This window comes from Candoia aspera, chromosome 13 (genome assembly GCF_035149785.1).
Source record: "Candoia aspera isolate rCanAsp1 chromosome 13, rCanAsp1.hap2, whole genome shotgun sequence".
In the NCBI taxonomy this organism is placed as follows: Eukaryota; Metazoa; Chordata; class Lepidosauria; order Squamata; family Boidae; genus Candoia; species Candoia aspera.
The window spans coordinates 14716533-14742027 of NC_086165.1; the positions used below are offsets into that span (position 1 = coordinate 14716533).

At 39.6% G+C, this 25495-nt stretch overlaps 1 protein-coding gene across 2 annotated transcripts in view; it reads right to left on the reverse strand.

Annotated features, from left to right (window-relative positions):
• Positions 1-25495, reverse strand: part of AKAP13 (A-kinase anchoring protein 13) — a 119902-nt gene that overhangs the window by 17386 nt on the left and 77021 nt on the right. Inside the window, exons 11-22 of one of the 2 annotated variants that reach the window (XM_063314309.1) lie at positions 24972-25005; positions 23875-24007; positions 14484-14655; positions 11741-11808; positions 10561-10627; positions 8414-8549; positions 7120-7232; positions 5352-5498; positions 4415-4665; positions 3547-3672; positions 1891-2008; positions 462-710 (exon numbers count right to left, since the gene is read on the reverse strand). In XM_063314309.1, the coding sequence (XP_063170379.1) occupies positions 462-710; positions 1891-2008; positions 3547-3672; positions 4415-4665; positions 5352-5498; positions 7120-7232; positions 8414-8549; positions 10561-10627; positions 11741-11808; positions 14484-14655; positions 23875-24007; positions 24972-25005 (1614 nt within the window). Of the gene's footprint in view, positions 1-461; positions 711-1890; positions 2009-3546; positions 3673-4414; positions 4666-5351; positions 5499-7119; positions 7233-8413; positions 8550-10554; positions 10628-11740; positions 11809-14483; positions 14656-23874; positions 24008-24971; positions 25006-25495 lie in introns of both variants that reach the window. The other variant, XM_063314308.1, reaches the window with a different exon arrangement.

A 25495-nucleotide genomic window follows, 5' to 3' on the forward strand; every position in this document is an offset into this window, starting at 1 on the left:
TTGTACCCAGCAGTGGGTGGAATTTCATAGAAGTCACCAGTTTGGTGCCTACCAATTTTCCCATTTAGGTTTTGATACCATCAATTTTCAGCTCTTGGTTCAGACCAAACAGGAACTGTCTGAGAAATATTCAGGAGTCCCCTGAAAAACTTACCTTCCCCCAGCCCTCCAGGCAAAATGCAGTTGAACATTCCCACTGTGTGCAAAACGCACCACTTCAGTCCTTTCCCTCCACCCCCGCAACTAAGATTTTTTCTGAGATAGAAGATTTCTCAGAAGCCATGTCATACGTATGTTGCAAGAAGAATTTGCAGCCAGTTTCTACAACCTGGAAAGCAACCCAGCTTGGATGTCTCATGGAGCAGATGTTGAAAGGACCTTACAGTGCCTACCATATCCTTTCCAATGAATCATGGCAAAAAGGCAGTACTGAATGGGATTGCACTGAAAGCACCCCTTACCTTTCAATCTCCCAGCCACGTTTTTGAGAGAAACAGGCCCATCTCGGACAAACTTCCTGCGCCTCAGATCTTCCCTGGCAAACATCTGCCCACTCTTCATTCTCATGATTGACTTGCTGTCTGTCCGGGTGTAGATCTCATTAAGGCGCATCTTCTTCTCATAGTTGCTTACTTTGCTATCAACTGCAGTTATGACTTCCTTCACCAGGTTTAACGAAAGCACCAAGTCTTGATGTTCAGTATCATTTTCTTAAACAGAAGAAAACTCCATTTGTTATCTTCTTTCCCTCCAAATATTTAACTTCTCCTAGCTCAGCCCTGTTTTTTATCCTGTCTTTCACTGACCAACAACTTACCCACATCAGTTGCTAACTTCTAGATCACTTCCCAAGGAAAGAATTTGCTTAGAACAGAAGGATCCAGGCCATGTAACTGACCAGCAATGTTTGCACCACCAAAATTCATTAACACAGTGATGAACAAACAGCAGCATGATTCTGCATTCTGATTTTCAGAATTTCCAAGGCTGATGGCTGCTTATGTGGGATGAATTTCATGTCCACCTAGCTTAATGCAGTTTTAAAAGTAAGCACATCAATTTCCACAGAAGCCCATATTCTGTGTGTGCGTCATAATCCTTCTGGTGACATCATTACACCATTGTCTTTGGCCACCAAATTATTTATATACACATACTAAAGCATCTGACTACAAAAAGTTACCTCCCCTGATTTGCAACACTGATGGCCAAATGTCAGTCTTGTATCCAGTAGTTGTATCTAAGCAAACATCTGCCACAGGAGGAATTAGAAAGGGTCTTGTGAAAGACCACTAGGATACTTGGTTTGTTTTGCATGTCACCCTGAGTACATCTGGCTCTTCAGCTACAGTAGGCTAGACCTCTCTTTCTCTTGCACTTTGCATGCATGGATATGTAGGAAAGAAGCAAGAACAGATGGCATGTCACAAAAAGAGCAAACACTGCAATGTTTCCATTTGTGAACTCCAACTAAACTGTATCTCCCCAGACGACTCATCCCAAGGATCACTAGCTTTTCATAGGAAAAGGGTTTACACCTCATTATGCAGTTATTTAGCCTTTCAAAGCTACAACTAAACAGTTAGGCAAAACTGAAATATTTTTAAAACACTTTCATTTTAGAAAGGAAACACTGTAAAAGGACTGTTTCAGTGAACAGAAGCTGAGCACAAAATCTAAAACAACAGTCCCACAGCATGCAGACATAAACGATTACCCAAACACTTAAAGCATGGTCTATAAAATCATGAACCCGATCAAATTAATGCCACTGTTCTGGGGATTCCAGATTGGAAAAAAGGTCAGTGCCTTCCAAGATGTTGGCCTTTTAGTTCTAGAAACGGAAGGCAACTAGAGGAGGATTACAGAAAAAACTACAGGAAAACCTACCTTTGGTGTATTGTAGTATTCTCTGTAGCAACACAGGGTACTTGGTGATCCTCTGTGTTACTAGCAAGATGCATTCAGGAATGCCCAAGCGCCTCACCACGGAGCTACTCATTTTTCTCTAAAGAAAGGAGAACAAATTGAAACACCTGATAGGAAATAGTATTTTATGTATTAGTCAGCTGACTATAGACCTGAAAATAGAATTCCACAGTCACCATCTGTGGCTTTGTAGTGAGAATATGCTTAAGGAACATGGCCAGTCTAAAGGTCTCCAGAGAGTATTTAGTGTCAAGGAATTAAATTTAAATTTAGTGCTGAAGCAGAGAAAACAATTAACGCACAAGTGTTAAGGATAAATACTTATGAAGAAATACGTATGAAGAAATAGCTGAGTCATGCATGATGCAGTCCTTGTTGGGATTGGATAGGATTAATAGAAATGGGAGATTCTAGAATCTCTGCTGTGGCTGTTACTTGCTGCACATCGTTTTGTAAGTTAACCTGCTATATACATATATTTGTAAATAGACTGTATATAAAACAAGAAGAAAAGGACTGTCCGTATTTTTTCTTGAGAAGACTTACTACCACGAGAGGTTATGGGCCCAGGATCTGCACAGCAGTGCTGAACGTCCCTTATTTTGCAGCGCAAGTGACGGGGACGGACTCAACCGTATAGGCGCACGATGCAGTCTGTTGCAGGCATGGGGGGAGGATTTATTTTAATTTCAGATACACAAATGTGGGCCCTCCAGATGGTGTTAACTTCCATCATCCTTCACTGTTGGCAAGAGAGTGGCCAGAGCTGATGGAAATTGCAGGCCAACAGCATCTAGAAGACTACATCACTCATCCAGACAGAGAAATCACCAGATGGATCAGGCTTTTAGTTCAATAAAACCAGGTCAGTTAACACCTGGTACACACAAAGCCTGGATAATGTTAATCTTAGGATTTGTGGCTTAGCACCTTGTGTGTATTTAACCCATTTCATTAGTTTACTGGTCAATGCACTGTGTGAACTCAGAAAAGGGTTTAATTCCAAATCCAGGTTAAGCATCTGTATTGTTGTATGAATGGTGCTAGGTTCTCCCATCTTTCTAAAACATCAATTTCCTATTTCTGCATCTTTTCCTCAGAGTCTTTTTCAACAGAAAAACAGATGTACCCAAATGAAAACCAAATGAAACCAAAACAGATATACACCAAATGAAAATCTTGGGAGAAGAGTAAATTTGTTAAATAACCATTTGGTATCAGTTGCATATCGTGTCCATAGTTTTCCTTAGGGATTTGCAAAATGTTTCAAAATCAAAACACATTGACTTCAAAACCCTGTATTTCATGTTCAGAACTGGCTGTCCAACCACGCCAGATATGTGTTTCAGCCCCTAACAACCCAATTCCAAGTTCAATAACTATTTTGAGTACAAAATATTTCTGAGATGGTTGCAACAACCTATTCCAAGCTCAAACATACTGTTTCAAATACCCTCAGCCTCCTTTGTTACTAGTGTATGGGTGACTGTAATGCAGTCTTGGTGAGGACACAGAAAACCCACAACCGCCTTCAGTTGACATGTTTCTAACTCATTCCTATCATTCTATGCGACACACCCACAACCCTCACAAAACATCATGCCCCTGCCAGCTTACTTTGATGAATGCCTGAAACCTTTTCTCCTTGGAATGAAGGTCTTTAAAGTAATTCACTGCCTCATTGTGATGCCCACAGAACTTCCCATATGTTTTCTTCATTCGCTCAGCGTTCTCCCCAGAAAACTGCAAGATGCAAGAGATAAATCAGAAAACTTCAACTGGAGTGAGGAAAACCAACCTAGCTCGCTTGAGACACCACAGCCAGCTACTGAGAGAGGCAAGGCAGTGGACATCTGGGGAGGTTTTCGGTGGGAAGCCTCTGCAAATGCAGTGGTTTGGATATTTCATATATGGGTTATTTAAATTCTTCTTGGGGTCTTAACTGAATCCAAATAGGCTATGAAGTTATCTGGAATGATTTCCCAGAATCTGTGCTGCTCCTTTAATTAAAGGAGACAATGGTTCTGTGCTGCATCAACTCCACCTTCCACTTGTGATTTTGCTTTTGCTTGTGTCATTAAAACTATTTAAGGGGACAATGAAAAAAAGCTAAAGATGTCTTCTATAGCAATCACTCTGTGGAAATGCCCATGCGGTTTTCTTGGCAAAAATGCAGAAGTGGGTTGCCATCAATAAAATAGATCAGACAGTCCTCCTTAAGACTGAATGGAAGCCAGGGAATCTGTTGTAGACTCGACTGAACAAGATCTTCATACAAGTCTTTTGGCTATTTCATCACTAAGCACAAAAAAACCACACTTCACCCATGAGAATTTCTCCACAATTTCCTACTCCTTAGAAAGCATTTCCAAAGCAAATTTTCTTTCATCAAATAGATGAAAGTGCAAGAGGAATGGCAGAGAAGAATGAAACAGAAATCTGGAACTGGTGGCCATCTTTCAAGGCAAGGCTTTTCACAACTTACTTGGTTCACTAGGATATCCCCTATCTTCTTGATGACAAAGTTCTTCTCACTTCTGTCAGCCAGAGATTCCTTTTTTCTCTCCAGAATTCGCTGAAAAAACTGGCTGTGGATGTTTAGCAAGTTGTCCAAGCAAGGAAAGATTTTTTCCACCATCTGCTGCTCATATTGCAGTTCCTGCACCATGCCTCTGCTGTAGACATCACTCATGATCTTCAAGGTCCGAACATGGTGCATCTCTGTCTGCATCAGTTCTGGAGAGGAGGAGCATGGGGGGGGGGGTGAATCAGAGATATGTGTAAGGCTCTGCCAATGCATGGAAAAGCACTGTTACAGCTTTTCTTGGCTTTGATTTAGAGGCCAGTAAGGCTTCTATGGCTGGGAAAGATTCAAGAACTGCTTGAATGCTTGTTTGACCATACCTACCACATCAGAAAACTTCTGAAGCAATTCACTGGCAATATGAACCAAAAAGAATGCAGAATAAGGACACATATGTCACACCATAGAATAAAACAGCAAAGAACAGAATAGAGGGTAGAAAAGTTGGTGTGTAAGATGCTCAAAAGAGTTATTTAAAAAAAGAATAAATGGGGGCAATGCTAGCAAAAATCTCAGAACCCATTCCTGTAAGTGAGATCTGCATTGGAAGGACTTCGGTCATTTCTATACCTACTGGCCTGTTCTCAAATCTAGGAAAGAGGAGAGCCAACCCATTACATGGTTGTTGAGTAAGCTACAGTGACTTGGTTCATGCATAACATTAAGCCATAAACCATGCATTGCAAACCACCATGGCTGGCTTCAAACACACATTTATCCCAAATCAAGCAAACCACACTATGGTACAGCTAAAAATACAAAGAATACAAAACCACATGATTTGCCTCTATATTGCAGAATTTAAACCAGAGATCTTAGTTCCTTGCCTGGCACTCACCATAAATGACATCTTGCCGCTTCACAATGTCTTTCTTCTGCTGTTTCAGAAACTTGCTGTCTACCACCTGACTCCAAGACTGAGCTTCCAGCTGTTTCAAGTCTGTTTCAAAATCTCCCATGAGCTGCCCTTCATTCATGTCTGCCCCTGGGAAGAGGGAGAAGTGATATGATTCCTGAACCTAGTTTGCCTTCTGTACATGATACTTTAGTATCAGCTGGTGACCCTGCGCTTTGGTCTCTGGTGAGTCCTTTGATGATGATCCAAAGTCAAGAGTCTTGGGTGCCTCCTGGCCCCAAACTAATATCTCAGAATATTAGTTTGCAGATCATTTCAGGCCTTACATGTAATGTTTCTAGGATTTAGAAACAAGCCAAAATAGGACCATTCACAGGGATCTTCATTCTAGTAATGTAATCAGAGGAGTAACCTGTAGAGTTCAGCTGCTGAGCTCAATAGAGAAAGGGAACTCTATTTTACAGGCAACACACAGCTGTTGATCAAAAACTCTCTGCAAGATATTACTTTGCACCTTGGGCAAGAGTTCTCCCCTTCTGTCTTAAGAAATGTCACTCCCTTTGGGACAATTTATGAAGGAGAGAGTCAAGCTGGATAGACTGCAAACTTGCTCCCATTTTGAGTACAAAAAGATCACCTGCACTGAGTTGGGACCCTGTGAGAATGCTACACAGTTTGCTATGGTGACAAACATCATGAAATTATCACACAGTTGAGGTTGAATTCACTACAAGCATAGAAAATCTCCTTCATACACCCAAAAGAATTTGGTGACAACACAACCTTTTCAAAAGTAACTTAGTAATTAATGCTGAGTAATTCCACAATTACTGTGCAAATCTCCCAGAGTGAGCCATTACTGTAATTTCAGGTAATTGCGTTGTAATTAAGATGTAATTTATCTGCCTTTGTTTACTTGGGTAAATTAACAGAATATCGAAAGACGATTTGGTGAAGCTGGTATAATCAAGCTATGGAAGCAATTTATACAAGGGTCCAGAGCTGAGGAATTGTTCACTCGCCCTCCAAATCTCATTCTCTAAAACATGCTGGAGTTCAAGAAATATATCAGCTTCCAAGGTAGTCCAGCTCAATGCTTAAGCATTTCATTTGTCCCAGGCTGGCATCAGTTAAAATGAAAATGCATGTGCTCTGTATTACTTCATGTAGTTTTCCTTCTATCATATTAGTTTGCTATGCCCAAGATATCCCTCTTGTAGTCTGACATGCTGCAGCCCAGTCATGGGTTTACTTGCTCAGTAAAAAAAACTAGATTTAAAAGCTCTTTTGTACATAGTGCAGAACGTAGCAAATGAATCAGTTTAGAGCAGTATTTCCTACCTGGGTTATTTCTGAGTGTCTGGGCTTCAATTTCCATAGTTCCAAACAAGAGCAATGCTGGCTGGGAAACTGGAAGTCTATCAGGTTGGGAAACACTGATCTAGAGCTAATGAAGCAATATACAACCTTTCAAACATTGCTGGACATCAACTTCAAGCAGTTCCACTCAACATGGTTATTGGTGAAGGATGCTAGATGTTGTAGCCTTCCAAACGGTGTTGGAAAATTAGCAATCATCGGCTTCTCCCATATTTTTGTTATATAAGAAGAGATCTATGGTAAGCTTTTTTTGGAGTCAGCTTTCTTCATGCAGGAAATTTAGCATGTGTGAAAGGATTCTGTTCTCTAGTGATATCCTTCAGCTTTTCTCCTATACTCAAATCTGTTATTTCCCAACACGGTCACTTACCTTCATCTGTTAATGACTCCATGGATTCATTCACCCGGCTGATTTTATTCAAGGAGTCTGTTGATTGGGAGAGGAATTTCCACGTATGAAGGACACTTTCATCATTTCCAACCCTGGCAGGACAAGAAACAGGGAAAGCAGGGTAAACTCCTAAGAAGCAGTAGTGTTTGTCCATAACAAGCCACATTGATATCAAAATGACACATCATGTCATAATTGAGAAAATAGCACAATTATGTAATTTTTGACTGATGCATTAATGATATCTGGAACAACAATTTACCTTTTATTTATTTAAATCAATTGATACAACTGTCCATCTCACTAACGTGACTCTGGGCAGCTAACAAAGATTTAAAAATGCAATATAAATAGAATATAAAAATACATGTCATATATGCATAAAAACATATACATAATGACACTATGATGCATATGCTGCCATTTGTCCCTCTCCTGCTGTCATGTTCAGAAGTTCAGGCTAGACTGGTAGGTTTGTAAGAGAATCAGTTTTTTGTTAGAGAGTTACATAGCTCTTTCTGTTTTACAACTCAAAGTCATCCTTTGAAATCACACATGGGAAGATTCAGACTGATAAAAAAAAGCTGATTGTTATATATTGTTAAACTGTGAAATTCATGGTCATTGGATAAGATGATGCTCATTTTAAGTTTTAAAAGGAACCATACGATTTATGAAGGCTGGACTATCAATAGCTAATAGTTTTTGATAGTTATATACAACCTCCTGAAACCCTAGCAGTATTCTTGGTGAGCTATAGTGGAAGTAAACTCTCCTGTCCATATCTGTGAACTTCTTCAATGCATTTGACTAGCCTCTGTTATACAATCTTCAGTTAGGTAGATGGTTGGCTTGGTCTAGCAAGGGTATTTTTATGTTGCTGTAGCAGTTGTTGTTGTTAGTGCCATTTTTATCTGAATGATACTGCTGTTTTGCAGAGTAGTATGTTATATGAGCTAGGCCTTTGTGGCTTCTCCAAAAATCAATTACTAAAAAAAATCTGGCTTAGCAATAGATATGAATGCAGCCAGTGTCATTCAAAAAGTGGGGAATGCATTGACCATGGGAAGGAGTCTTTCATATGCTGAGCAAGACCAGTAACATAGCTAGCCCCAACTCTCATCCAAGATCTTTTAAGTGGAAAAGTCAAAAGCTGAGTTTGGAATCTTCTTCCCACATTCTTCACCTGAGTAATCTTCATCATCATTTATCATGCGCATGTGTACATGTTAAATAGAGACCCCCTCCAAAAAACAAGCAAGCAAACCCTTACCCAGCAATGTTCTGAATTGAGACACTCTTTGAAAGGGCCAGGTTCTGCTGGGATCGCCTACTATTGAACACTGAAGTTGTCATGTTCTCATCAGGAGCCAGAATAGCTGATCTGGGTCGCTCTTTTGGCTGAGAACCTGCAGGAAAAAAATCAACAGATACAGCAAGAGGTTCAGTGAGACATCAGGTTCAACTCAGTATTTGGAATGGCTGAAGTGGTGTTATTGGGTAGGAGAAGGAGAAGCATACAATAAATCCATAAATAACTGCCAAGCCAAGAAGGTTTCTGAAGTACTTAAAATGTAGGAGGAGTGTATTGGTACAATAACATTTTTGGACGGGTGCTTTATAACTAAGAATCTGTAACAGGAATCTTGTAGTCTTGTGGTTCCTGAGATAGAACTCCTAACCCCTTTGGCCACTTTGGTGGGGACTGCTCAGAGCTGTAGTTCAGCAAAATCTAAACACTTCCATGTCTATAGGTTCACTGCTGATCTGTAACATCAGGCAAGTTCCATTCTAAATAAAATAGGCCAAGTCCCCATACCTGTAATAGATTTCTGACCATCATTCTTCAAACGTAGTTCGAGTTATGTATGCTCAAAGTTGTTGCCAGTCTCTATAAAAGATTTCTCCAGTATAGTGCCCTCCAGATGGCTGATTCACAATTCTCAGAATTCCACCTGACTGAATTGTGATCCAGGGCTGGGGATCTATGGGATTTGGGTCAATCACTTACTGGAAGGAGCAAGTTCTGCAATTAGATTCAAAATGGTAGCTGGATCTGGCAAGGAAAAAGATCTATTTAAATGTGCTTTCCGTTTTGTGATTGCTATGAGCAATGATGACTAAAACATTGGTGAAGTTGCAAATTTTCTTTTGCATCAAGTGAAGTTCAAACTCAGTGGTTGGAGTCTCACCTTGAACTAAGCCATACAGTGGTTTGATTTCGGTTTACATGTATGTGAACTTAGTAGCTACTGTAGTGTGCAAATAATGTTTTATGGCTCAGGCTGAAACATAATACTAATCAAGTACAGCTTATTCAATGAACCACAGTTAAACAAACTATGTCTCATTTGAAAGCATGAACTCAGATAGCATGATACAAATTTCTTGTTGGATTAAACCACCAGCAGCCAACCACTTGCCTTAATCCAGCAAGTTAACAAGGAGATTGTGGGATTGCTATTCTATTTCTCCCAAGGGTTTGGCAAATGCCCAGACATTCCTTAGAGCTGTAGATGATTCAGGGCCAGGTTATATGAAGGGCTAACTTTGTCCATAACAAAGGTGCCTGCATCTTGAGATCAGCCATGGAAATACTGCACTGCCAATAAGACCAATTAAATTGGTTGAAGATGCAGTACAGAGCATTCTTCATCACAGACACATGGCTATGTAGCTGTAGCTTAACCAAAACTCATAAAGCCTGATCAATTCAGAACCTCAGCGAAGCTATAAAGTCTTACTTGTTTCGAGATGTAGCTGTTTGTCCACAGTATCTATCGGATCCTGAGAATTATCTGACAGCAATGAAATTACAGTGAGCAAAAATTTCAGGTGGTGATTCACAAAATGTAATAGTGCCAGGTCCATAGCACTAATTCACCATGTGGTTTGTCTGCTTTTCGCTTAGCTTTTTCTACAACCCGAGGTAACTGTGGCTTATTCAAGAAATTATGGTTACATTACCCATGTGCTGTAATGCAATAATGCAACATGTAAATCCAGCAAACAGTCAACCACTCATAGTCCTGTGTGAAACTGAGATGTAGAAGGTACCAAAAAGGCCTCCTTTCTGGATTTTTTTTAAAAAAAAAATAGCAATGGGTCATATTCTTCCTAATGCATAATTCTGTAACATGAATTAGAGCAGCATTCAAAAAATGGACATGGGTATGGAGAAATAAATCAGTTTTGGCTAAATCTTAACTTCTGCACTGTATCAGCAAGGTCTGCAAGAACTCTTCTGAATGGAAAGTCAAGATCTGTTGACTTAACTAACAAACATGCTCTTTTTTCCCCAGTTGTTCTTAAACATCTGCATTTAATAGATCATGACTATCAAGACTAGCTGGGCACACAACAAAATTACGAGCTTTGGGAAACTTGCACCAAGTTGGAAAAAAAGCTACTCACTCTTACTTCTCATAATTACTGTGGGCAATGATGAAGTATCATGAGGCTGAAGACCACCTGAGGTTTTCTGGAGCTGAAGTAGAAAAAGAAAAAGAATGAATTTCAGCCTTTCTCAGATATAATTAGAACAAGGTTGTTATAATATAAATTCCATTCACACAACATGCTAAGCTATGGTTTCAGAGCGGTTTGGCTGGGCTTATGTAACAAATTAAGATATCATCAACCACGGTTTACAAATCACAACGACTGGTTTCATGCCACAAATACCAAGACAAAGCCAATCAGACTCATGTATGAGAAATCAAAACATGCGCACTGAGTATTTTCATCCCAATCCCACTTAGAAGAAAAATCCTTTTAAATGTTCTAGGGGTCAAACTATTGAAGTTCTCACATAATTATACAATCTCAACACAGATAGGAAATTGTTTTAAGTGGCCGTAGATTAAACTCTCCTTGTATTTTAAAAAAAACTTTCTGCTATATAAATGTTTCTAGCCTTCAACGTACCAGGAATTTCTGGAAGGCTTTTAAATGAATCTCCTAAGTGCACTCCAAAATGGTACAGTCCTTCAGGAAAGCCTTGTTCTCAGGGCATCCAATACAGCATTCGATCTACTGATACTGGCAGTTACATAGAGGATTTATGCAAATAAACCATTGTTGCAAAGAGGAAGAATCAAAGCCGGACAGTTCCGGTAACTGGTTGCAACAGGGAGAGCTGGTTAAAAGCCCCATAGGCACAAATGGAATAAATGAAAAGAAATTTGCATATCTTCCTACTCCTGCCTGTGGCCCTAATCACAATGAACCCACACAGCAGCTATTAATTGAATTTGGACAGAATGATATCACCAATAAAACAGCAATAATAGGATTATTATTGCATCTCAAGATCGAATAAAATTCCGGATTCCCTCTACCTAACCTTGATCTACTGGAAGTCCTAGCCACAATGAAACAGAAGCTTGCTTTGTTTCTTTTTCCTGCAACCAAGAAGGCTCGAAATTTATTTTAAAGGAAACAACAATAAACTGGAGATGTTTCAGAGCCTCAATGAGCCTGCACATATGAAAAATGGAGATTTTTTCCTTCCCAAGTTGCAACCATACAATTTCAGATAGATGTGCATATCCATACATGTGATTATGTTGAAGAAAAAAAAAAGAAGAAGCATCCTTACTTTCATTTTGACCTTGGCACAAGCAGCCACACTCTCTTTGCAGCTTTTATGGACAATGGCACTACAATCTGTGGAAAACAAAGAGCACGCCTTAATGTGCAGTCAAGTAGAAGGTTAGCTGTTATACCAGGTCTGCTTCATATTCCCATTAAATGTGTCTCATCATTCATAACTGCAATTTCTTCTGACGCAAACAGCGATAAAGACAGCTAGAAATAGCTCTTTTTCCTGGACTTTCTTTGAGCCAGAGCTTAAAAACCCACCGCATGAATTATTAGCCAGTGCCATTCATTCTTGACAAGATTCCATTGAGAATTTTCTTTGGAGACAGACAATGGCCAGCTCTTGCATTCAGAGTAAAAAAGAGGAAGGGGCTTATCTAAAAGTCATACATGGAAGCAACCCCGTCTCTCCTCCCCGAAACATTCATTTGGAAATGCCAACAGCTGTAGCAATGAAGATAAATGGAAACAGGTTCCAAATCAAATCGACTGCTTCTCAGACCAATTCCTACAGTTTTTCCCAAGTACAAACCCAGGCAATCTACAAAGCTGTGACATTTGTAGCTCCCTTTCATCCGATAGGGAACACAAGAACAACTCTGGTTTGAGTCACACCATTATGCAGCTGGATTAGGCAACCTCTTTAGGATGCAGAGTCATGCTTCTTTTCCAAGGACAGAATGGCAAAGACGGGGTTGAAACATTTGGCCCCTTTTGGGGGTGCGTGTGGGGTTGTTTCATGCAAAATGTTAAGCGGCACAGAAAGGGGGAGTCTCTCAGAAGCTGTAAGACGCACTAGCTGGACAAAAGGGAGGAAGAGAATTCCCAACTGTTGGCGGAAATCTTTTAGTCAGCTTCCGTTATACCCTTGATAAAGGATTTCATTCAAAACGCATTGAACTTTTATACAGTAAAAGAATTCCTTCCCCTCTTTTGGCTTGTTTCCAGTGGCTGCCCTCTTCTTTGTGGCTATTTACATGGGTAGCCCTAGCCATTAGCCTATATCTTCAACTCCTTCTCCAAGCTTTGCACCAATTAGCCAACAAGCACCGCAACCAACATGTCAACTCGTACCATCACAGGGCTCTCCACCCCATTCCTTGTGTGGGGTAGCAAAGGGGTATTCCTGTCAGGAGGAAAGCAAACTGCACTGGAATCTTCCTACAGTCAGTTTGTTGGGTAACAGGACAACCTGTGATAGGCTGACCTTTAATGCTCACTCATGTTTTCACCTTAGTCAATGCCAATAAACTGGCAAGTTCAGGTTCCCAAAGCAGGAATTTCCCCTTGAAGATAACATGATTCAGTTTCAGTTTTCTAAACCTGAAGTGGCACATGTGGAAGGAAATACTGAACTGAGTCATTACCAGTTATCCAGACACAACACACATATAGACTCATCACCTCACCTGAATCTATATATATCCCGTTTAAGAATTCAAATGATAACTTCTGTAATAACCAGGAAAGGTCAGAATTCTTTTAAAAGACTGTACAAAGGATTTCCTACATCCTCCCTGTACACTCTGATTTGCCCCAGAAATCAGATGCAGAAATGCACTACTGGCAATAACAACCATAATAATGTCAAGTGTATTTTACTATACTATGAATGGAAGTGTATGAATATGAATTCACTATATACTATGAGTGGAATGGAATTCATTTGGGACAACTTCTAGACTTGATAGTAGTTTATATGTTTTTCATTATCACCAAAAATATATTCTGAAAGAAACTGAACACTGTCTGATCATATGAATGAATGAATCAATCAATCAATATATTGATTAAAGGATTAAATTTCCAAACCAGAGGAAAAGCACTAAAAATGAACACTACGTCTGAGAGAAATTACATTAACCAACACACTTTGCTAAACCACAGTAAGAAAACCAAAATGAGAAGGTTGATATAAGCTTGGATGAAAACTGACAGAAGCTAAATTTAATGTGATATCCATTAACCAAATGAAAGAGTCACACAACAGGGCCCAGAAATGTTCTCGGAAAATTAAGATGGCAGCATCCACTTTGGTGTGTGTAAAATGTATAAATATATAAATATAAATATATAGTGCCTTTGAGTCAATGTTGCTTCCTGGTGCCTGCCTGGACTAGGCCCTGCAATTATACTAAAAGAATCTAAGTTTACAGTGAAGGAGGGTGGGGTCTTCAGTGGTGGTCCTGTTAGGGCAGAGACTTCAGTTCAATAATCCCAATTCCTAGGTTTATGCAAAGCACCACTTAATTAGGATCAGACAGCATAGTAAAATGATTAGAAGTACCAAGCTAGAACCCACTCAGACGCTCACTAAATGACCTTGGAAAACTCATTATCTTTTGACCTAATCTACAGTAATTTAGAGAATTGCTGAGAGAAGAGTATAGAGCCAAGATCAAGAATCTGTAATCCTCCAGAGGTTCTTGGACCACAAACTCTCATCATCCCTGGCCAGTGGCCCTGAACCTGTTTCCACTGTGTTTAGCAGGAGAGGGAACTTCTATAAGTTGACAATCTTGAAAACAGTGCAAGGAGGAGAGGAGAGACCTAAATACAATACTTTGAAATAGGTATCTTCAAGGTGATCCACCATTGTTCAAGATTCTCCCACCATTGTAATCTCTCCTGGGGATTAAAAGGGCAACCAGTGCTGATAATGTCATACACCTACTTGTTATCAGAATCTTATCTGTTATCTATCCTTTCTGGTGCACAAAGCAGAAAAAATAGTCACTCACTTGAACAGGCAAATGAATCCTTGTTGAAGGGCTTGAGACAGTGGTAGCAACTGATGGGCCCCACTGTTGGGATGGCACTGAAGAGATGACCATTTGGCATCTTGTTATCCTTGTCTTTTTCCTTGGAGTCTTTGTCCCGCTCCTTCAGTTTCTCTTTATCTTTCTCCTTCTCCTAAAAAAAAGAGTGGGAAGACACTCATAACATAAAATGCTTCTTTTTCTTTTTTGTAAAAAAAATGTTCCTTCATGTGCAAAACAGAAAGTATTCAGAGACAACATCATCAAGAGATGAGTTCCATATGCCAAAGTTGCAGGCAGTTGTCCTCCAACCTAATGTTCACCAGTCCACTGACTGCAGACACCTAGGGCAATACATACCTTGCTTTGAATCAGTCCTCATGACCTAGGCCATCAATATGTAGGAACTATTAGAAATTATCTTATCCTGAGTCAGAACACTGCTCTATCCAGGGTTTCAGACAGGAATTTTTCCAACCCTTGAGAAGGAACCTAGGGTTCAAACCATGAGTTCTATCACTGAGTTTATATACTTCCAGAAGTGTTTGTTCTACTTTGGTGTGAGAATTGGGCTCTACAGAAATGTGGGTTCTGCAAATTTAATATTTTGAAGTTGGAGTCATGAAGAATTATAAAGCTCACCTTGGCTTTCCTCCTGCACACTCTTAAAGCTATAGCATCCAAAACAATGTAGCTCCCTCAATTCCTCTAAATTTCTCTTGCAATCAAAGTCTTGCCTCAGTAATGGAGTAGACATCTATCCTCCCCAGTTAAAACAAAATTCACTGGAAAGAATGTTTCCTAGAAAGTGTGACGGTAATGTGACAATGTTATCAACAGATAAAGGAAGGTGGAACTTCAAGAAAAACACCAGCTTGACTAGAATGAATGAGAATGCTGTCCGAGGATGCTATTATTATGTTGTAAACTTATTTTTCCCAATAAAAGCAAAAATGTGTCATGAACCTCCTCAAAAAAACCAGGTCAAGGAGGAATCCTGGCTGTCATTGCTAGTCAACTGATTCAAAATAACTAGTTCATCACAACCACTAATTATGCAAACACCCCCTTGCAAATAATATGCATCACAGGAGCATATACATGAGCACTGAACTGAAAACAAGCCCTCCAGTGCAACCTCCTCCTGAAAGAGGTTTTCATTTCCAGGTGGGCTGGGGTTGCAACTTTTAAAATTCCCATGCAGCTCAGCTAATGGTCAGGTTGGCAGGTATTCCTGGAAGTTGCAGTCCCCAGACAACTGGAGAGGGTAAGATTAACCTAAAGATGGCCCAGGGGCCCTTCTTCAACCCATCTCAGTCTGTGGTTTCCAAGTCATGAGATTTCTGGAGTTCCTCAGAAGGTTCAAGGTAATACCTGGATTTTCCAACTTTGGACAAATGGAAGGTTTGAGGTCCATCTCCTTATTCTGTTCCCCTCATTTGTATGGTCTTGTCCTGGTCAGGCTAGCCCTCTAAAAAAGGAAAGAGCTTCAAGACAACACTTTGCTTAGGATCCCCCTCCAATCTGCATGGGAATTATGAAAATGATCAGTTACAGCAGGCACCTTCTTCATAAACTACTGTGTGCTCTTCCTTATCAATCACTGACACCACTTCCTATATTTTCTTTTTTTGGGGGGGGGGGGCTTCCAGTCAGGGTTGACTCCCTGCAGTTTTCTTGGCAAGATTTCAGAAATGGTTTCCCCTTGCTTGCTTCTTCCTAGGGCTGAGCAAGGATGAGTGGCCCAAGACCACAGAACAGAAAGGCAGGACTAGAACTCACGGTCTCCTGGTTTCTAGCCTGTAATCTTTAACCACTACACCAAACTGGCTTTCTAGATTTTCATTTACTAAATGGTGAAAACAGCAGCCACACAGTTAATATCAATATAGTTAAGGATAAAAGATGGAGATCACAGCTTTTGCAATTCTGATCACGAGGAAAGGCTCTGAGTCCCCTGGGTGATACATGCAAATACAAGTAAGATGGTATGTAGAACTGTGTCTCTCTTTCTCTGTGAATTCAGGCAGAAGGCAAAGGCCTTCAGAAGTTGAGCACATACCTATAACTTTAGCTGTAGCCCCTCAGGGCAGTCTTATTGGCTTTTCTGGCATGCATTCCCAAATGAAAAAACATACACAGACACTGGGTAGCTGCAAGTGTTGCAATGGACCAGTCTAAAGCTGCAGTGTTTCTTTTAAGCGTGCTTAGCAAGGAATAAGCCTCATGAAATTTCATGGGCTTTATCAAGTCAACATAGCAAAGCTTGGATTGCTTAACATCCACTCTATTGTGACTCTTGCATGCAATTTTTTTCCTAGCATTCCCAAGTCTCCTGCCTCTAAAGCCATGGTTACTCGGAAGAGCAACCGAAGCAGACAGCAAGTGAGAATAGCTGGATGATGGCAATAAGGCTGAGAATGGCTGGAAATAACTTAGTTAAGCAGATTTGAAACTGGCACTGTTTCTTCGCTAGAGACCACTGAAACTCACATCCCTACTAATTATGCAAGAGTCATTCAACAGAGGCTTTGATGAGTGAAGGCCACCTCCTCTAAAAATGACAGAGTTGAAGCAGTAGTTTGATGGAGAATAGTCAGTAATAGAGATATTCAAAGGACCAACAATGTATATGTCAAAAATAGCACTTGTTTCTCCCTCTTACAAGCTGTCTTTGATACTACAGGGAAGAGAATTCTTCACAACCTTTATTAGAGACTTTGAGAAACATTCACCTCAAAGCTATCCTCCTCCTACCTTAAGCATCTTCAGCCTAGTTCTCCCCATGGAAATGCCCATAGACAGACCACTAATGGTAGAATGTACATGACCAAATGTTGCCTTCCATAAAATGAAATTCCAGCCAGAGAAATCAGCATGGTATTGAAAGGGGGCCTAAAACCTATATAACTTAGAGCAACATGTTTCATCTACTGAGACTTTAGGCACACTTGAGAAAACATTCAACAGCCCAATTGTTTCCCAATTAATATACACAGCTTAGTGACTAAAGCACAAAATAGGACATTAAAAAAACCCCTCAGCCCTGAATTTAATTGCTTCATACACAGTACTAAATCATGAACTTGTTGACTAAGCTATAACTGGCAGGATTGACACATGCATGCAACTTTACCTCAGAAATGCACAATTGCAGACAGCCTTCCCCTAACATAGTACATTTTTGACCATCACTTTCACTAAAGTGCATATTTTAATGCACAATTTTCGTTTATGCAGTGTTTCTTTAGTTGAACAAAATCATCATGGTTTGGAAAACTGCCTATTTGGAAAGTGATATATATATACTGAGAAACACAGAGGGTTCTAAGGCTGCATTCAGATGGGAAACCAACTCAGTTTCTCTCTCGACTCATCTTCTAAGATGATGCATGAGAAAGACCTCTTCAATAATGTCCTCCCACTTATGAAACCCATGCTTGTGCTCCACCTACCACTTTTCCCCTTCCGTTTCAAACTTTTAGAGTATATGTATTTTAGCTTTTCTTAACAGAAAGGCCTGGGGCTCCAAGTGTGTGAAGGGTCCCGTCTCCTGGTTGTGCTAACAACCATTGATTGTAACATCTTCCTCGGCTGCTGTGAATTTTAATTTTAATTTTTGTTTTTTAATGGAAATTTGTTTTTAATTTATTTTAAGACTGTTGCCACCCAGAGTCACTTGCTGAGATGGGCAGCCATACAAATTGAATAAAGTAATTAAGCAAATAAATAAATAAAAACGTGCCTAATGAACGAAGTGGTTTTGTTTATTTTTTTACTTTATTTCAAAAGTCTGCATTATACTAGGATACTAGTGTTTCTATGTTTTAACAAATTCTTTCTATGCTATTTTATTATTTTGACTGTTTTCAAGCGCTAAGTATCTTTGTCAAGCGCTCAAAGACCTCTGATAATTGGGTAACTTAAAAATCTAATAAATAATAATGAGAGTGATAATTAGTGCAGTCTGACAAGGAGAACAGAAGGATTATTAATATAAGGAGTAAATTGCAATGCTTTGAGAACAAGGCTGTGTGAATGCAAAGCATATTAGATCTATCACTTCCTTTTGATTTCTAAATGCATAAAAACACTTGGCTGCTTCATTTGACTCTTAACTCTCTTGCTCAAGAAAATGGTGTGACTTGACAAACTTATTTTCAATTCTTTAGGCATCCTTCTGTCCAGTAGAAGGGTCTTACTTTACCACTGACATTTCTGAAGAAAGCTTGTCCTGTTTGAGGGGAAACATCACCTAATTGCTTTGATTTGACTAGTTTGATTAGAAAGACAGAGAGATACCACAAGCAGATTCAGTCAGAAAACAGGAAATGGTGTTTCATGGGTGTAAAAAGTACAACCAACTACCAAGGGGGCAGGGGGTACCACAGTCCCATATACTTTGGATTTAAATAAACCAGACTTGTTATATATAGGGAACATATATAAACAAATCTTCTCCAAACTGAGTAAAGATAGCAGAACAGCTTATGCCAAACTGGAATGAAAAACAAGGGTGGAAGATAGGTTGGACAGGATGGTCCAGCCTAGGCTTGCCATCAACATTAGCACCAACTGATGCACTCCAGACTAATCAACCAGGCCTTTCCTGACCACCACTGGGCTGCCCCCATCAATCCTCAGCTCCCAAGCCAAGACAGAAGTTTACCTCCGTGTGGAAACGTCCTATCAGTTTCACTGTTATGTAGGGCACGTTGGAAAATCGATGCCGTTTGAGGGACATGCTGCCCAATGTCTGTGCAGGAGAATCTGCCCAACACCTATCCATCCATCATGTTAGAGATAAAAGAAACCCCAAGCACCGATCCTGTTCAGCTGCTCAGTCTGCTGTCATAAAAGGAAGTCAGAAACAAGTTGAGCAAGAGAAGGCAGAGGGGAGGGGAGAAGGAAGAGCTGCTACTTCTGAGCTTCCTCAAAGAGTAAATTAACCCTTCAGGCACTGGAAATGTCACGGCTGACGCTCTCTTGGGATATTTAAGTTACCAGAAAGAAAGAAAGAAAGAAAGAAAGAAAGAAAGAAAGAAAGAAAGAAAGAAAGAAAGAAAGAAAGAAAGAAAGAAAGAAAGAAAGGGGGGAAAAAACACTGGGGAAACAACACATGCAGGCACTGAAGATTTTTTTCTCTCTCTCCTATCTTGGCTAATTAGCATTTCCAAGTGCTGAATGTAAAGCAGCAGAGTCCATGATGGTTTATGCTTGTCCTCTAGGAGATACATAGCAATTTCTAAGACTGCAACAGCTGTGTTTTTAAGGTGGCAGAAATACTAGCAGTGTTAGAAACTTCCTGTTTTGCTTCCTCTTTCAAGATTTTTTTTCCTCCCTTTTCTTTCTCTCTTAAACAAAAACGGAAAAAGAGGAGACGGGGAAACCAAAATACCTTTCCACACATCTGAGAAAAGCGTGCAACCGTTCACGATGAAAGCGTTCCTTTCTGTGTGAGAAAGGTAAACTCAGTCCTAATCCCTAAACAGTAAGAATGGAGAACTTCTGGATCTAGAGTAGATTCCTGCAGTAGGGGAAAGAGGAGTGCTAGTCAAAAATGTAAACTGTGTAATGAAGTGCTCCCCAAACTAAGATTGGGGCAAGGCAAGTTTCCTGAGTCATACTGGGGTTTGCCACCCCAGTACCATTCCCTTGCACTTATGTTGGCATTGCAATTTTCAAAATGCTGGGCTGATGTTGTGGGAATTGAGTCTCAGAACATCTGGACACATCAGGTTGGTGAAAGCTGGACTAGACATTTCCAGAGGAAGGCGACTGCCTCTAGGCTGCGAACCTAAACAGAAATCTCCATTCCTTGTAATATGTAATTCTACCCCCAAATGACAAATGATAGAAGAATTAACAATCTGCTGATTTACACCAGGAGCAGGCAATTCATTGTCAGGGGGAATTTTGGCAGCATGTTTGTGGGTGCTCTCACAAAATGGCTGCCATGGGAAGGCTTTGTCCCATTACAAAACAGCTATTTACAAGAAGGAAAATTGCTGAGGTTGTTTCCAATCGCTTCAGTCATCCTATAAAGTTCCTAGGATTCACCTTTGTCTTTTTTTAATGAGAGGTGGTCGTAACTTTGACCATAATTTTGATTGCTACCAGGCATCATTTTTATTTTCTAAAAAAGTCCTATGGGGCCACCATGGAGTCCAGAAACAGTTTTGAAAATAAGGATGATGCTAGAGGCTGGTGCTGTATTGTTAAAAAAAATCAGGTGGGGCAGAGGGCTTTCTATAGGTACATTTGTACCAATGGACAACAGACTGTCTACGTCTTCCTCTTCATATTGGAGGTGGCTGAAAAATCATGCAATCAGACAAAAACACCGAATGCTAAACTGTTTTTAACTATGCATCTAATTGACTGTGCCCTGAACATTATTTATTCTGGTTTCCTGAATGTTCTCTCCCTAAGCGTGTCTTGGCAATCACTCGTAGCCGAGTAAGATTGTCTTCCAGGATTAAAATCTTAACGGTGGATATGTAAGTGGCTGTAAAGGCCAATTCTGGATCCGCACAACCTCCCACAATGAGGGCATAAGTTTCCAGGTGGAAGACGGTCACGATGAGTTTGCTCGATGTGCCTTCCTCTTAGCTCGCTTTCACCCTCTACTCGTGCTTCTTCAAAGTCCGTAGCGCCTTTAATAAGGGCTGACCTCCAATTTAAATGCTCATGAGTTAGGACAGTCAAAAGTCAAAACCTACTCAAATAAAGAAAAAAATGAGAGCTGCATAATAAAGGATGCTTTGAAATGGAGAGAGTTGCTTTTTGGCTATTTGATCTATCCACAGACAGAGGAATTTCAAAACACTCGTAAAATTTGAATGCGTGCCCACAAGTGGCGAGTTTCCCTTGCACAATTGTCAAGTGGTGTTGCAACCATTCCAAAAAAAAAAGTGATGGTACATTCAAATACAGTTCTTCAAGACTACTGTTCCACGAAAACATTTTGTCCATCAAGTAAAAGAACCACCTGACTGGATAAGGATTTTATGGACTGGATTTTCCTGTAGGAATTTGCCTTCCTTTTTAGAAACGAGAGGTAGAGAGTAGCTCCAGTTGCTGAATAGTAGGAAATAGGAGGAGATTTCTGGTTAAAATGCAAAAGTCAAAACTGAGGGAAGATTTTGCATTTTAATCTGATTATCCAAAGGGGTCTTTAGCTGATTTTTTAAAACGTAAAGACTGGCCTCTATAATGATGAACGAGAGATCACAGTAAGAGTATGCTGCTTTTTAGAAAAAGCATTTTTTTAAAAAAAAAAGTTTGTTTTAGTAAGTTCCTAAGCTGCAATGCTACCTAATCACTGCAAGGGTGAAGAAAGATCTTCTTATAAACAAGATTCCCAATTCTAGCTGTGCAACAATTGCGAATGGGGAACGTCTACGTCTGTCAAAGAAGAAGTACTGGTGCTACGCAAATGTCTGGTTTTCTAAATTTCTAAAGCATTCTTGCCAAACAGAATTTTCTCAGCACTTCTCAAAAGCACAAGCTACTTTCAGCTCACTCTTGACACTTCATCTTCAGAGTACAAATATGAGAAAGTGGTATCTTCTGAACAGGTATAAAACATAAAAAGTTAAGATGAAAGTTCTATAGAAAAATGCTTATCTATTGATTCTTGTTATGGCACAGTTGGGGTTGTAACTTGGCTGGGTGTTGATTAAGACACCTGGCTCTTCATGCAACTTAGGATACAGTGAGAGAATACGCATGGTGCAATGACACAATATATGTAATTTACATAAGCTACCTCATTCACATTATGATATAATTATCTCATGATGCAAATGATGCAAATTGACTTAAGTAACGTGATTGATGCAAATGATGCATTACATTCAAAAATACAAACAGATGCCACCCCCAATCCCCCAAATGGCCTGTTAAACTGAAATGAAGAAAGCTGAGGTAAGTACAAGTGGTGTTTTATGCAGAAGAACTGTAGATTCTCCCCAGAAAGAAGATATTACAAGCTTAAATTTTTGGACAGTATATGTCATTTATCCCTGATTCCTGATGCTGGATCTCAGGTTCTACTGAAAAAAAGCCAAACAGTTCCCCAAAATTTGCCCATTCTGATATAGTCTCAACAAAAGTTTGGATCAAAGCAGGAAAGGCCAAGAGTTCAGGTCCCAGTTTAATCATTACTGCTAGTCAAGATAAACAATAATAGACTATACTGATTATGGTTGGGTTCACACAACAGGCTAAACCATAATATTGTTTTTAGATTAATATGTTAACACAGCCAACTGCAGTTTGCTTAATAAATCATGTTTATAAAAACCATGACTTAGTGAACCCAATTTATTGCTTTAGGGGTTGCTTATGTGCGTCACTTGAGCTGGCAGTAGCTCAGCAGTAGAATACATGCTTGCATTAGACCTCACAGCACATTCTGAACTTGAAATGAAAAGATGGGAAGGCAGGTAATAGAAAAGACCTTGGTGAGCAAAATATTGTTTGTGTATGCAGCCCCAGGACACTACTTCAATGTTGGTGTTAGAAGATGACAGTTACTACCATTGTGGTGGCCTCTAATCTCTCTCTGGGAGAATTTCAAAATGTTGGTTTATGACCCAGAAAGTTTTCAGTAGCTAAGGAGCAAGAAACCTAAAGTTCTGGGGGTTTTTTTTGTATTTTATGAACTTGGTTGAACATTGAGTCTTCTAGAGAGGTTCTTTCCTTTCTCTAGCTAATATCTAACGTAATAATTTGATATAAATTGGTGAACAGGATTTGCAGGGATGAAGGTCAGACTCTGGAACAGGAGATAAATCTAGGTTTCCATTTTATGTATGTCTAATATCAGGCAATAATCCTATTTAAACCAGCTTTGCTTTGTTTGTGTTTGAACAGGCATGTTGCTTTCATTGAATGAAGTCTTAAGTAGGTAACATTTTTATATCCCCTTATCTGATTCTTAAAAATTGTTTGTATATGTGAATATTAATGTTGTTGTAACCATTCTGGATATTTTTTAGGGACAGCCTAGGGAGAACTACAGTTAATAAATAGAAGGTTTGAAAGAATAATTCAGTTCCCTTTAAAATTGACCCACTGGAGGAAAAAAAGGAGAGGACCTGTGGTGGCCCAAATCTTTACCATGTCCCCTATTTCTCAGTCATTTTGTTATTACCATAAAGTCATGGCTGCAGTTGGAAGGAAAATGCTCCTAGTTATTTTTACATAAAGACCTTTTCCTTTCCTGGAAGGTCATCTCCCTACCAATGGTCTTGGACCAGGATGGGTTTGAAAACCACCAAGACAAGCATAATGACAACATCCCTGATCCTTGAAGCACTGGACTCAGAAGCATGAGGACTCAGAAGTAACTCCTGGGCCAACTTACTTTGCTCTTCTTACTGCTGGACATTTTATTCTTGAGGTAGCTGAACGTGCGACTGACTTTCGTTCCACTTTTGCCTTCCAAGTCTTTTCTGGAGGGACTGGGGGGTGGAAAACTGCCACTCTCCTCGCTGATGCTAAAAGTCAAGAGATAAAACATTTCAGGTAGCACACAAAGAACAGTGCTCTCATCCACTTCAAGTTGGAGTCACAGCATTTTCATTTCTACCTGCCAAGGCTGCAGTTAAAGATACAGGAACAATCTCTTTTATATATATTTTATATATAATTTTTATTAAAGCTTCTAAATAAGAAGATACAGACACAAATTAACATAAAGTAAGAAAGAAGAAAACAAAAGGAAAGAAATAAAAGAAAAAGCAGAAAGTGCAAGAAAAGAAAAAAAGTTGAGGAAAAATAGGAAAAAAAAGATATAAAGAAGTGGCTTCCGATATTCTTCACAGCAGTTATAAATACAATATATTTTAACCTCTCTCTCTAATGGTAAGACACAGGAGCAATCTCAAGGAGAAATGAGCAACCTTTGTTCCAAGCCAAATGTCCCCCCCACCCCCAAATGTAGGTTCAGTCCCCAGATCCTTAAGAAACCTGCTATTGAGTTGCAACTTTGAATGCATCACGGGAAGAAATTGCAGTCTACAGAACAAGTCTACTTAACTTTAAGTATAATTAAGTCATATCAAATCCATTTTACCCAGTTTTCAGAATATGGTCTCTTGCATGCCTCTTAAAGACTGAAAGTGGCCCTTGATCAATCAATAATCCAATCAATCAATTCCTTTTGTGAGAAATTCCAGTCTTGGTTGCACAACAATACTTCCTTTTGCACAGTAAGAGCTTTCTTACCTTCAACAACTCAAAACTAGTAAATTTGTCAAGTTAAGCTTTTTTACTATAATTCAAAGGTATGTAGATTTAATTGTTCGATCAGTTGATAATTCGGCCAAATTTTTTTTTTTTTACAGTGAAACCAACCTTTAAAAAACCAGCCAATGGTCCTGTTTGTTTAAATTCTTGCTGAACTCAAGGAAGGAAGGAACTATATTTAGAGCATGTTTAAGAGGTTAATAAAAAGTTCACCTTTGAGTCAAGGAGCTGCTGAAAGATCGGGTGCCTATGAAAATACATGGAGAAAGTATTACAATTAAAAATTCCAGTGGGGAACATATCAAAACATATACAGTAGTATGAGTATGTGATCTTATTAGAATATATGTTCTACTAAGACAGGGTGGAGAAAATGTCACCAGTGCCAGATAATGTTAGACTCTGAAGTTCATTCAACACATGTCACCAGGGTAAGAGTTGAATACAACATCTAGAAGGCCATACTCTTTATTAAGATTATAAATGAGCAATAATGTTGATTTCCTGCCTCTCTTCTTATGAAGACGATTATTTTGAGAACCAGCTGATGGGACCAGAACCATTTCTGGAGTCATACTTTAGAGTCTTGCCAAGTTGGTGTCTGTGGTCATTTCAGGTAACCCGTGAATAGAACAAGTACAAATGTGATTCAAAACCTAAACAGCTTCCTTCACATTTTCCAGCAAAAACAGACTTGAGAAAGCTGTCAAATAGGAACAAGCATGCATCACACCCTC